This window comes from Motacilla alba, chromosome 3, assembly GCF_015832195.1.
Source record: "Motacilla alba alba isolate MOTALB_02 chromosome 3, Motacilla_alba_V1.0_pri, whole genome shotgun sequence".
Lineage (NCBI taxonomy): Eukaryota > Metazoa > Chordata > Aves > Passeriformes > Motacillidae > Motacilla > Motacilla alba.
In genome coordinates, this window is record NC_052018.1 from 68,870,132 (window position 1) to 68,884,279 (window position 14,148).

A 14,148-nucleotide genomic window follows, 5' to 3' on the forward strand; every position below is an offset into this window, starting at 1 on the left:
CAGTAACAGTTCAGTGCTTAACACGTCACTAAATTTAATTTCATTAACAGTAATGAGACACAGGTGGTTTCATAAATGCTGCTCAGAACAAGTTTGTGAAAGGTTAGTATTCATTGGTTAAAGCTGTGCATTAAATGAGGCACACAGACACTTTAAACTGCAAACAAAAAATAACTTCCTACAGTTGCTTTTCTTACTGCCTACTACTCTGAACAAGACCAGCATTCAGTTCAAGAAATAAAAACCATCATGTGATCAGTCAGACATTAACATCACATCACTGCATATACTCCTGCACATTCTTTTGTAATGCAAAAGGATCTAGTACAAGTTCAGAGTGAATGTATGTATTTGTAATAGAGAATGGACAGATGCTTTAGTAGACATATGTCAGTTATTTCAAATTGAAAGACAGCAGACTTAGATTGAATATAAGGAAGTATCTTTTTGCAATCAAGGTGGCTGGACTAGATGATCTTTAGAGCTCTCTTATGACCCAAACCATTCTATGATATGATTTTTATATGCGATAGTATCCAGTCACAGCATCTACAAATGCCTCCATCTCATCACAGTGAAATACAACACAACATTCATGACATGACAAAAGACATGAATTCTGGCATTACAGTTTACTTTTATTTATGTGCAGACTCAAAAAACGAAGTACTGTTTGCTGAAGCAAGACTGAGCACGCAATATCCATTTGTCATCCGTGTAATTACTGTACAGATCCAGCATTATTCAGAACAGAGCAATGTACAAATTCATCACAGCCAGATCAAAGCCAAGCTTCCTGAGCATTAGCTGCCAGAAGATAATGCAGTTAGAAAAGTAACATCAGAGGGCAGGAGGGGCACAAAGACTTGGAAGTCAACAAAAGCGTATGTGTGGTTCTCATCACTACAAGTTCATGGAAGCAATATTTTGTAAAAAACAGGCAGACTCCTCAGAAGGAATTTTCTAGCCTTGCCAACTGGAAATCAAGCCACTACTTCCTCCAGTCTGCACTGTGCTTAATGCAACAAGAGATTAACTAAACTGTAACAAAACAATCCAACTCTACCCTACATCTATGAATAATCAAACCACAGAATTTTGGACTCCATCATCTACCATCTACACCCCAAAAGGTCATCATTTGATTTAATGAAGATGCTTAGTCTCTGGACCTAGTCTGGATACTTTAAAATGTTTGTAATTCCTGACATAACTTCTTTAACTGATTTTTAATACATCAAATAACTACAAATGCAAAAATCTTACTTGTCTTCTAAGTTTCTGCACAGTGGAAATTCGTCTGAACTACAACAGTGATGTAATTCTTTATTTTTCACTATTTTGAGCTAAAAATATCCAAGAATCTATAATATGTCTTACCTAGTAATTCATACAAAGAATTCAGAATAGATTTCCATGCTTCTCCAGCCTCCTTCCCAGCTACATCTGCAAAGTGAGCTGCACTGCTGTATACATTCAAGCGATCAATACATTCAAGAACAAGGTTGATCATACCCTAAAAATAAAAAAGCTTATATCATCAGAGGGAAAAAAAGTAGTTTTGGATGCAAACACAAAAGATTTTCAAAAATCTAAGAAAACAAGGCATGAAAGACTGGATATGCAAAACACAAAACTATGTGCAGGAAGTCAAACAAGCAATCACAACACAAACAATATTACTGACATAATTTTAGGCAAGATTTTATTCTGGAGGATGTTTAGGCATCTGACAAAGTATAGACAACTATTATTACCAGAGAAACAACACAAAATATCAAACAAAATGCTTAAAGAATGCTTAGAAAACCAAAGTATCCTTCTACATCAAGAGATTATAACAGAAAAAATTGATTCATATACAAGGAGGAAATTATGAGTTCAAGGAATTTTATTATTAAGGGAAAAAGAAGTAAGGCCGTAAATCTATTTCTGCAAATATGCAGGAAAACCAGCAGATCTAGAGAGATTATGAATGTAGCAAATAATTTGACTCTTATAGGATAAAAAAAACCCCACTGCAAGCATAATCCATATCAGACATCAACACTACAGATACTGTGAAAGAATACTTGCAGACAACACAGTAGAAAATCAGGAGTAAAACTGAGAGGAGTACCTCTTCTTGGAAGAGGTTCTGGCGATTCTTCAGTGCTCGGAGCCTGTTTTGTTTGTTTTCATGCTCCAAATGTTCATCAGGGGGGTGAAAGTAGCCAATCAAGTCCTGAAGGCTCAGACTGACTGACTCAATTGGTAAATCAATGGTGGAAGACTTCACTTTCTTGCTGAGAGAATCAAGGCCCCTGCAAGAAGATGCAAATTCTCCTGAGAATTGAAAATTTATTTACTTTATCATCCAAACTCTTTATTTATTTAAAAGCAAAGATTGTTTAGATGCCAAACCTCATTTTCTTTCAGCAACTTGTCAAAAATTCTTCATATCTGCCCATTCTCCATTTAACAACCTACTCCTTCCTTTCCAAACAAATCATGCAAGCATGAAAAATGTTATTTCTGGTAATATTTTTTCAAATTCAAGAAACACATTTTAATATCCTACCTCCAGATGTAGCAGTTTCAGAGGCAGAGCAAAAGATGAAGAGCAGTTTGTAAACCAGTACAAAACATCATGAAACTGGAATGGATGTAAGTTAAAGAGACCACTCCTGTGGTGCTGTGGAGGGTCCAGGTTGCCCACGGAGGCTCTCAAACACATCTCTAACCTGTTCTTAAGGCCTTTTCAGTGTGGAAAGATGCAGCACTTTGACACACTTTGTCTCAGCACTTCATTAGCCTTTTTGTTTCCCTGATTCCAATTCAAGCTGGGCCTTGCTGAAGTCTAAGAACATTCTCTCTCAGAAGTAGAGGGCTGACTATTCTCATCCAGGTTACACCTGTCCCTTGCTCAGCTGAATCCCTTTGCAAATAATACAAAGTTGCAAAAGGATAGCTACAAAAGTTATCTTTAAAACTTAATTTTTATTGTGAACACATTATCCAAAGCACAATTTTTCTACTGACTTCATGAGGAAGAACTGGAGCATACACATAAAAGAATAATTTTCATCCTCTTCAATTCAGCTTTTTCTTCTTGAGGTAACATCCTGCCAAAACTAAATTGCTAAACACTGCCTTGGACTCCCTGTGCACTCGACAAAAATCTCCACTGTAATTTAGCAATATCTTGATTTGTGAAACCTTATCATTAAGTTGCCTTTCTCTGTCTTTATCCTTTATGGCATTCTTAGAAGCTTCTATGAAGGTGTATTATTTACAAAGTGACCTACAGCTTAACACTTCCTTTGTATTTCAAATGTCATACTGTAGAAAATTCTCCTGATGGGTGATTTTGTCCTGGTTTTTTAAGGACCTTGTTATATGCTTTTCAACAAACTGATATGTCTGGGTCTTTGTCTGTGCCCTTATTTGGGACGTGGTTGGTTCAGGTCACCATCTCCCACATTGTGTTTTTCTTGTGGCAAATGAGGTCTTATGAAATTCTTATCATTCCATACAGTCTTACTGCATATCATTCTTTTTCTAATAAAAGCTACACTGATGAAAGGGCCTTTCATCAATTACTGAAATCACAGCATTTGATAATTAGCATTTTATCAGCATTGTTTAGGAATAAGAAGATAAATGCAAATTGCATACATCTGACAGGATTTTCAAACGGCTAATCACTATAAAATACAATACAAAATTTTTCATGTTTCAAAATATTAAAGAAACAAGTAGCATTAAAAGGGAACAAATAAGCAAAGTGTAATGTGCAGGTAGAAAGAAGGTATCATTTTAAAGAAAACTTCTCCTTGATACTATGAATTTCTTCAGTATATTTGTGTTTTTTACAGATCTGTCGTTATCTCACTCTTCCACGTTTTTCAAGGAAGATCACCTTTAAAAACCGTACTTAGAAAAGAAAAAGCTAATTTATGCACCACATGACTTAAAACACATTTTGGCAGGGAAAAACCTCTTTATGGTTTGTTAGCATTTTCAGTATGTTTATGCATTTAAATCAAGATTGAGCAATAAAGTAATTATAGAAGATAGAGAAAAAAAATGATGAGTATCTCTCAAGGTGCTTATCTGCTGATAACACAAAGAATTGACATAAAGTCCAGTTTGAAAAGCACTGATCTATTTTTTCTAAAGAATGATTGTTCCCTGTTGTGTTAATGGCAACTTTGAATAAAACTGAATAGAAAAAAAAAAGTGATGAACAGGTCATTTTTAAAACACACCTTATGAACCTGTTGAAAAGGAAGACTGTACTACGGATGACACGTGCTGTACGGGATTCTTCATTCTGAGATCTGGACAGCGTTAAACCATCATCCATGTGCCCTTCATGGTGCATTATGGCCTGAAAACAAAAGCAAGAAGCAGTCACTGCAAAATGAGACGTTAAAGTCTGAAAACTCACATAGGAAGGCAGGCTAGGAAATGATGAAGTCACACACAAAAATAACAATTTTATTAAAACCAATGATTCCGTGTTTTAGTTTCTCATGTCCAAGGATGCACCTGTACTGAGCCAGCAGGTTCAGTGCCATAATAATCTCTAAGTTATAGCTTTTGCAAAAAACATGCTTTATTAAAAAAAATCTAAGGGGTTTTCTAAGGGTTTTTTTGTTTGTTCTTTGTCTGTATCAACATTAAAAACACTTCTCTTACAGAGCAGCAAATCTCTAAAGCAGAAAAGGTCATAACAGATATTCTTTACTGGTCCTCATTTCTAAGGGAGCCACTGGTCTTTTCTGACCATGCTTTGAGTAATTTCCAATATCTTACAGTTTTTCATGTCTAGTTATCATGGCTCTAATGGATTGGATGGCTCAATCCAATCCACATAAATATTTTAAACCTCTGTGCTGTGTAGTTCTGCTATCTAAAATAGTCATGGAAAACAGTACAGTGTTCAGTTGCAAAAGAATCTTTTCCCTACTTTATGATGCTGAGTTAGCATTCAGCTTGCCTGTGATTATTCTATAAAGAAAGAAATCTCTCAGGACTCAAGACTTGAACATTCTAGCCCAAAAGGTTTCCACTTACAATGTGGAAAAAAGTCCTTTGAACTAAGAGCCTCCTCAATCCAAACTACATTAAAGAAAGGAATCTTAGCACATTCCATAGGTTGCTACTAATATTTTAGTTTGACATCAAATATATCCAGATTTATCAATATTCGTGAGATGATGTCTACAGGTTAACACACATACTTCGTCAGGTCTTCAGTTTGAGAATTCAGTACACCACTTAACTTTTCAATACGTGACTGAAAAACCCCAATCTTTCATCTGGCAAGCATGCTTAAAATACTTGAAATTCAGAAATTAGCTGGCTGACGTAGCTCCCTTCATTTCCCAACCCCCCAGCCCCCACCCATCCTGTGAGTGAATGAAATGCTTTCCTGTTTACAGCCTTACCTTTCGCTGCAGAGAACCCATCCTTACAGACTTTGCATCAGCAGACTGGTATGTGAGCCATAAGCCTGTATCTACATGTTGGATGAAGCATATTGAATCCCCATACTTTATTTCAGGTGCTCCCATTCCATCCACTTCTTTTCTTGTCCCTATGTCCAACTTTTCCTGATGAAGGAAAAAAATGTATACACAAACAATAACCAATGTGTTGATATTTGCATAAAAAATGAAATATTAGGAAATTATCCAGAACAGGACTTGAAAGAACATTTGAGATCCTTCTTTAAAGATATTATTAAAATGGGAAAGTGTAACTTTTAGTTAAAGACAAAAAGAAATCTCATCCATGAAAAATCCTAGCCTGTTAAACTTGAAAGCCTGTGTGTATTCATTTCACCTGCATAGGAAAGAACTAGTATCATAATTGACAGTACATGACATTATCGAAACGTAAGAGCTTACAAAATGACCCCAGATGCATTGACTCCCCTAGCTGAACAAGGTATTAACCTCCACAAGGTTTTTTTTTTTGAGCATTTGGGGGTTTTTTTCCAGCCTGGAAAAGATGAGCTCCATCAAACAATCACTGAGAGATGTCCTTTAACCTGTTACTGCCCAACAATGGGCTCAGTGCTTCCTGAAAAAAGCAATCCATTTCTGCATGATTGGCCTGCAAAATATTAATGGCATGACAGCACGTCATTCTAGCTGGTGTCCTGTAGAGACAGAAGTTGTTTCAGGAGGAAATGTAGTATCCCAAACAATACTGGAGTTAGTGAGTAATTTGAAGCATTTCTCCAATACCTTGTTCTCCTAAGCAAAAACTACTTCTGAACAGACTTGTATGGACAAACAGCCCATGCATCCTGCTTCCTGGCAGATCATCCATTTAATCTCTCCAAATACATAAATTTCAACTGACAGATATACCTATTTGGCTATATATTCTGTATGCAAAATGACCCCCTTAACCAGGTACAGCTTCAACATTCCGGGCTTCTCCTGATCAGCAGGAGATGACAAGCATCTTCCGTCAGCTTCTCAAGAGTAATGTTACAAACAGCGTGACAAAAACAACTTCTTGTTCTCCCTATCTACCATCAGGAAGGATCAGAAGAATGATTACTTCATACACATGTGCCCTGACAATGTGGGAAGACAGTTTCACACAAAAGTTGAGAAAGATTTAGGTTTGTATACAAACAGACAAGAATCTCTAACTTATTAAAGGTTTTTTAAAAGCATTTTTTAAGTAAAGGAAAATGTCCTGTGACTAGATTTTCAGCCTACAGTCATAAATGCATTTGAAACATTTGGGAAAAAAAAAAGGACAATAGTATTGAGGTGAAATTCTTATGATTCCTTTTCATAATATTAAATTTTCAGATATAATATATTAATAAATTCAGTTTGTTTTCTGATTGTTTCTGGATACAGATATTAATTTCACTAGCTAGTAAATGATTTTCAGCACTTAAGAAGTGCTGAAATTCTTATTAAAATCTTGTCCATTGATATATTGTAGTAAATCAATACATGATTTATTAATAATCTGATGCCAATTATAGTTATTGCATGCCTCTATTTCCTTATTAGCTTATTATTTTTTCATATAATTTCTCTAAATGTTGTATTCAATTCTTTCGAAAGGTAGCACAAAAAAACTGGATGTAGTAACATTTGGAAGTTGAAAAGCTACCTACAATACGACATTGCAACCAAATGATGATACGGGAAAAAATAAATTAGATCCTGATTTCAAGATCCAGTTTTTTGAATTCTCCTTATAACTAGAAGATACTGAGAACACATACTGTGCTTCTACATTGTAAGATTTTCTCTTTTGCAGGTCTCACAATTAATTTCTTTAGATGTGAATACAAGAATTCAAAAATTTTCTCATAAAGCACTGTAAATAAGATGAGGGATTATTCATTTAACACATTTTGGCATTCTTTGTTAAAAATTTACTGGCTGTAGCAGAAAGTGAAGAGGGTTTCATAATGAAATCTTAATTCCAATTAGAATTAAATTTACTTGGCATAAAAACTGCAGTGCCAACAATTTGTCAAAGATCTCTGTTCTCACGGATGTAAGTACACTAACATCCCTGTGTGTATGTTTAAAGCCCAGATGGAAACCAATCCCATTAAAATGAGCTCTGCAAAATAAATATAGTAGCCAGGAAAGCTATTATATAGTGTCAAAGTTGAATTACATGTAGGAGAGAAACAAAAGACTAGAGGATGATGTGGGGGCAGCAAGCATTACACCATTCATTTGGGAGCTTCAAGACATTGAGCTTTTTGTGGGAGTGAACAGAGGCCACAAACTGTTTACAAAGGGGAAGATTTGAATGGAGTGCTCAGTTCACATCAATAAACAGCAGGTAGCTGAAAAAGTACATACAATGAATCAATAGCTCATCAGTGAAAATGAGGATCTGAAAAATATCAGAAATCACCATGTCACTAATTAGTAATGGTGCACTGGCACAGATACTACATGGTGCAAGTTTCCAGCTATGCTTTTACCTGTCATTACCAAACCATCTGCTAATTCTTCCTACAGCATTTTTACAAAGAAAACCTTCAGTTTTATTTGTAATCTAGACCCATTCTCAGATGCTAGCCTTGTCTAAACAAGGATCAAAAAGCTTCATTTATTACAATGGACGTAACAGCAACAAATGGGTTTTGCAACAGTCTCTAAACCATCTCAGAAATGCAAAACAAGAATGCATCAGAAATGAACAGGCTTACTGAATAATAGGCCAGATTTTCTCCAGAAGGCTGTTCTCTTTATAAACAGTGTTTATTCCATGCATATAAGAGTACAAGCCAATTTTCCCACTTCTGTTTGGGGCTAAATGAACAAAATGTTTTTAGAATTATTTCACTCTAATGTTGAAAAATTATTCTGTGAAGCCTCACCTTAACCATTATTTCAGTCTAATGTTTCTGTTTAATGCCTTACAACATTCCAAAATGGATTGCCTTGATTAAGGCTTGTCCTTTCAACTTTACCTCTTGTCATCTGAGCAAACCCATACTCTATGCAGTACACTTTCAGAACTGATATTTTAAGACCTCACCAACTGCAAGAAGCTTATTTATGGCTGCTTTTTAATTTACTATCATTTCCATTAAATTTCAGAAAAAGAAGAAAGAAAAAGCTGAAGACATAAAAAAACAAGCCATAAAAATTTATAAAAATTGCTGTGTTCCTGTCCACTGGAAAAACTAAGGACAGGAAAAGCAGACTTGGTACAGAATGTACAAACTTTACTAAATTGGTAAAATTGCCTTATTTCAGTGGAGTAGTGATATTAAAACAATGTTCTTTATCAAAAAGAATCAATATTGAGAAAATGGAAGAGAAAAAAATTCACAAAACTTGATCTCTACAAACACAAGTCTATTAAAAAAGCCAAATGTTTGGGAAATAAATTGTAGATATCTGTGGACATCCTGTGCTGAATGAAGCAGAACTACTGGAGGGGAAAAAAAAATTCTGAATTTCAGATTCTTGAAAGGCTAATATATTTTGCATTTAATGATAATTATTAGGGTAATATATGATAACCAGAGAACAAAGGCTGATTATCAGAAAGAAAAATTAAGTGACTGTTAATTAAGCTCCTCACAAAACTCTTATCTTCTGGGTGCTGCTTGGCAACACTTAGTGATATTTTCAAGCTTTCACAAAAAAAGAAATAAAACAAAACAAACAAACAAAACCCTTTAGCTTTCTAGTTGTCTTCTGGGCTATTTTTCAAATGAAGTACTCACAAGGTAATATGTTTAAGATTATGAGCCCTTGCAAAAATAGGGTACAAAAAGTAAATGTAGAGCCCCTATACTTGCATGCAAATCTTCAGGTTTGCAGGTGATTCATTTTCAGCAGTATCTCTGCAAACATGAAAGCTGCTTTTCATACAGAAATTGAAGTTACCTACTCACACGCTTGAAGGAACTGATCCCTTAACACTTTCCTCTCCCTTGTTTGTTTTTGCCTATTTAAAACTAACTTACTATTGTACAACAAGTGTGAGCTTCACAATTCTTCCTACTTCTTTCCAGCTACTGCAAGAAACAATGATGACTGTAGCAAGAAAAGGGATGAAATTTCAATAAGAAAGACCCAGCCACTTGAAACACCCATGGGTTTTTATGGTCTGTACTAAATAAAGAAGATTAGGGGCTCCCTCTTATCCATAATTATTTTTTGGGTGCTAAGTACATACAACAATATAAATGAAAGTTTGGATGGTTTGTTCAAACATACTCAGAGGAAAAGAGACCCTAAGTCTGCATACCTTCTTTACAGAAGCCTTTCTAGCACTCCTATAAGTTGAAATCTATTTTTTTAATACTCTTTCTCAGAGAGGGATGGCACCTAAACATGTTTAATGCTGCTAGCCTAATAAAGTGAAACATGACACTCCTATAACAAGTCCAGAGCAGGAGACTGAATCACAGAATGGGTCAGGTTGGAAAGTATCACACTGAGTCATCTGGTCCAACTTCCCTGCTTAAGCAAGGTCATTCTAGAGCACATGGCACAGAAATGCATCCAGACTTGATTCATCTTCAGCAAAACATTTACTCCTCTTCCTCTGTGGTATATCTATAATTCCCTCCAGGTAAGTAATTTGCTAAAATTAATATTGATATCCACAACATTTACATCAGATATGCTCTTCGAGACTTCAAATTTCTTTGAAAATCCATATTTAAACAGTAGTAAGATTATATTTGTCATGTGCTGATTAGCTTATATAGCCCTCTTAAATTCCTCTCGTTACTTCAAGAATTGATTACTATAACAAGTTTCTACCTGCCCCAAAGCCTTTTGTCTCTGCTCTACTCAGCATAGGATAGGATTGGCCACTAAAAACAAAATAAATGCTAACCTTTCATTTTGAGCATGGCAGAACAAAACCATTTCAAAACATAAAATCTCTAAATAATTTCAAGTGAGACTTCCGAATTCGGGCTGGGGAAAAAGAATAAAAAGAAGAAACTTCAAATACAACATCACCTAGTCTCCAAAGCACATGTGCATGTGCTACATAGAAAATAGACAAAAGCCACCTTATTCATATCAACAGGTGACATTCTTTATTGCCAAAAATTCTTGCCTTTGAGTATTTTTTGGACTAAATGAACTATATAACAGTAGAGCACAGTATATTGTTCCACTCTTTTTGGAGCAATCCCTGCTGAAAACCCATCTTACAAATCAGTGAGATTCTACTCCTCTTGCTTTCAAGTGTTGAAATCTAGAGTAGCTGCAACAGAAAATTCTCAATATGGTTGCACTGCATTGTCCTAAAATATTTAAGCATTTCTATGATTTTCTATTTGGTTTCAAAAAAGATATATTGTCTGGGTCTCAAAACCATCACCTGAACTACAAGTTGTTTGTTACCAAATTGCAAAAGGCTATATACCTGCTTTTGGGTATCTTTTTTTTTTCTTATCTTCCCAAGCAGGCAAATAATTAAAATATATATAAATTAAATGGTACAGAGAAGTTATTGAATAATTCTGTTTACTGTTACTCCGTATTTTAGAAGACAATTTTTTACAATAACAAAATTCTTGTTGGAAAATTTTCAGACAAAATGCTACAGATGAAAAGTATGAGAAATAAAGGATATTTAAGAATTTATCAGAGTATTATTTGCCCACTACAAAAGTACTGGTTTAAACTCAAAATGCTTATTGAAGCTGTCAAAATGAAAACTGAAACTCTGGTAACTTCATATTAGACTACAGTATCTGCTGAGAAAAATCCTTAATTTCCCATTTTATTTCAGTAACTCACAACATTATAACATTTTCCTATGTCAGACAGCAGATATAAGCAGTGAAGCAGCTTATAATCAGAACAACAAATGAGAGATGAGTATACAACTCAAAAGTGGGAAAGCAGTACAGAAAAACTCCAACCCAATGAAACAACAAAAAAGCAGTACAGAAAAACTCCAACCAATGAAACAACAAAAAAGCAACATATTAACAAGAAAAAAAAAAAAAAAAAAAAAAGAAACCCACAAACAGACAGCCAGATAACAAAATATAGAGAATGTATGGTAAAATAAGCTTTCTAGTTATTGATTATACTGCATTTTGGAATTTTTAATAGCTTTCTAAAATTTTAATATTTAATGCAATCACAACAAACAGAAATTATCTTAATCTTGCTTTCTAAAGAGATTGGAATTATTACTAGTAACATTAATGCTGCACTGATTCCATACCTTGGAAGACCGAAAACAGAATGCTGTAGATTTTACATCTGCCTTCTCTTTGTCTGTAAGAAGAAGACTCTTGTCATCCAGGAGACTTAAATATTTTCCTGTTGTTATATGTCTTAGCCTGAATGGCTGTCCCCATCTAATGTGGCTTCCACTCCACCTAAGAGAGTCCATACAAAAATTTATTAATTTTTTTCTTTTAACTACTGTCAATAATACTTTAAAGTAAAATATATTGCTAACTAGTTGCTACAAAATATAAAATTCCCATGTTGGATTATCAGCAAGATAGTGGCTACTTCGTGGTTACCCCAAATAAAACCATTCTAATAAATAATCTTAAGGTCTTCCTTTGCACAAGCTGTCTTTGTTCAGACTGAATTCCTCTTGAGAGAAGGTACAGACCGCCTACAGAAAAGGAGGCTTATGCTGTACACAAAGAGTTTAGATCTGCCAGTTCCCTCCACAACATGTCATCTAGCAGCAGCTGCCATTCTTCACTCTCACAGAGATCTTTTAGCAGTCAGCAGATTTTAGGCACACTTGAAATGTTGTGCAAAATAAAATGCCTAAAAAAAGTAAAAAACTTCCTAAAATAAATATGAAAAATTATTAAGCAAAATATGGCCCAGGTTCTTCATATTCTATAGAAGGAAGAAAGGCAAAGTTTATCTAAGCTCCCCAAAAATTATTTGCCTTAAAGTACAGGTCACAGCTTTCCAACTTCTTGCTGTAAACTGAAAATTCAGCCCTGCTGCTCTTCCTGTTTAATTCCTGAACTCGTGTAGGGGTTACAAAGGAGTATGTACTTCACAAAGGCTTTTCAGATTGGAAAACTTTCACAACTTATTCTAGTTTTCACAGCATTTTCTTCAGTTATATATCTGCAAAAGTTTGCACTTCAGATGTATGTGAATGCTGCATTTTGTAGAGGAAGTCATGCATATATTTTGTATATCTATGTATATGTTTTTATATGTATCCACATGGAAGTGTGAAATTCCTTTAAGTTAGTACTTAAACACTAACATAAGTTAGTCCCTTAAACACAGGTTTAAGTTAAAGTCAATTCCATTTTCCCTGACACACAGATGCAGCAGGTTAAAGCACTTAACCTATTTAACACCAACATCCACTTGTTTAAATGTGTCTTCTTTAGAACTGGCCATACTGGATGCAAAGTATGCAAAACCAATTTGGCAAACATTTTCAAAGCGCATTTTTTAAAATGCATCTTTTTTGTAACAGGATTTATTACACTTCAGTGATTCAACTTCTAAACCTTTATAGTTATTGGTTTTAAAGAGAACAGAAGAATAAAAAGGATTTTGCCCTCAACTATTTTTTTTTTAATCTAGAATCTCTTCTGTTTAAATTGAAGGAGCTTTGGGGTAGAAGGAAATAGGGAAGCTTTATATCTTAGAAACACATTTATCTTTTTCTGTCTTCTGTACAGCAAAGTCCATATACTCCACAAAAGGACATCTGAGTCCAGTGTTCTAGCATAACTTCTGTTTCTCTAGTCAGTAAAATGTCAGGTCATGAATCTCAGCTATTGTGTTGCCGAGTCTGGTAAATTACATTGGTTCTGCACCTTTTATATTACAGGTCATGCTGGGGAGCTGCCTTTTCTCTTGTCCGATTCAATTTTCTTTTGGCCCCAATAACTACAGACCATAAGAAAAAAAAAAAAAAAAGTACCATAATTGAGCCATGCTTCTAGTTCATGCCTGCAGGATAGGAAAAATAACATTTCATGTGCACTTAAAAAAAGCCTTTTGAGCAGGAAGTATCTTGTGAAGGCAATTCTGACTACTAAAAATATTTTTTGCAGCGTGTGAGCACGAACTCTGCCACCTTTTGGGAAAGAAAGCAATGCTGAGCAATAGTATTTGGTGTCCCATGGCAGGGCATCCCAAGGGCATCTGTCCATGTAGACTGCCCAGGCAATTTTCATGAGAGTTCTCTAATAATAAACAGAGTTGAGAAAAAAAAACTGTTCCTTTAAAAACATGTAAAATTCTCAGAGCATTATATCTGCAGTGTTTCTGGGAAGGACTACAACTGATTGAGAACTTCAGGCATGCATACACAAAGCTACAGATTGAAGCATTTGCCAGAATATTAATGGACTGCAATTCAGCACTGAACGTATATAGCAATTAGAGTATCATACTGGAAAATAGGTTGGTGAGGGAAGTGTAGGGAGAGAGTGTTATTTTGGGGATTTTATATGGGGTTTTTTTCCTGGTAAGATAATCCTGGTTTTTAAGAAGAAAAATAACCACTCCCTTTGTAATAATTGTTTTGACAGGTCGTAGAATTTCTTTCAGTCATGTATGTTCAAATGTTTCCCCTTCAAAATTTTGTATACAATGCCTGTCAAAGTTATATATATGATGGTCATAAGAGAAACCTGTCATTACTTGAATCCTCACGTTACTCCCG

General features: G+C 35.0%; 1 protein-coding gene across 10 annotated transcripts in view; it reads right to left on the reverse strand.

Annotated features, from left to right (window-relative positions):
* RYR2 (ryanodine receptor 2) overlaps positions 1-14,148 on the reverse strand; it is a 382,187-nt gene that overhangs the window by 185,205 nt on the left and 182,834 nt on the right. For all 10 annotated transcript variants that reach the window (XM_038130404.1, XM_038130398.1, XM_038130396.1 and 7 more), the window contains 5 exons: positions 11,704-11,860; positions 5,436-5,600; positions 4,251-4,372; positions 2,120-2,303; positions 1,381-1,516 (listed from right to left, as the gene is read on the reverse strand). In XM_038130404.1, coding sequence (XP_037986332.1) covers positions 1,381-1,516; positions 2,120-2,303; positions 4,251-4,372; positions 5,436-5,600; positions 11,704-11,860 — 764 coding nt within the window. The remainder of the gene's footprint in view (positions 1-1,380; positions 1,517-2,119; positions 2,304-4,250; positions 4,373-5,435; positions 5,601-11,703; positions 11,861-14,148) is intronic.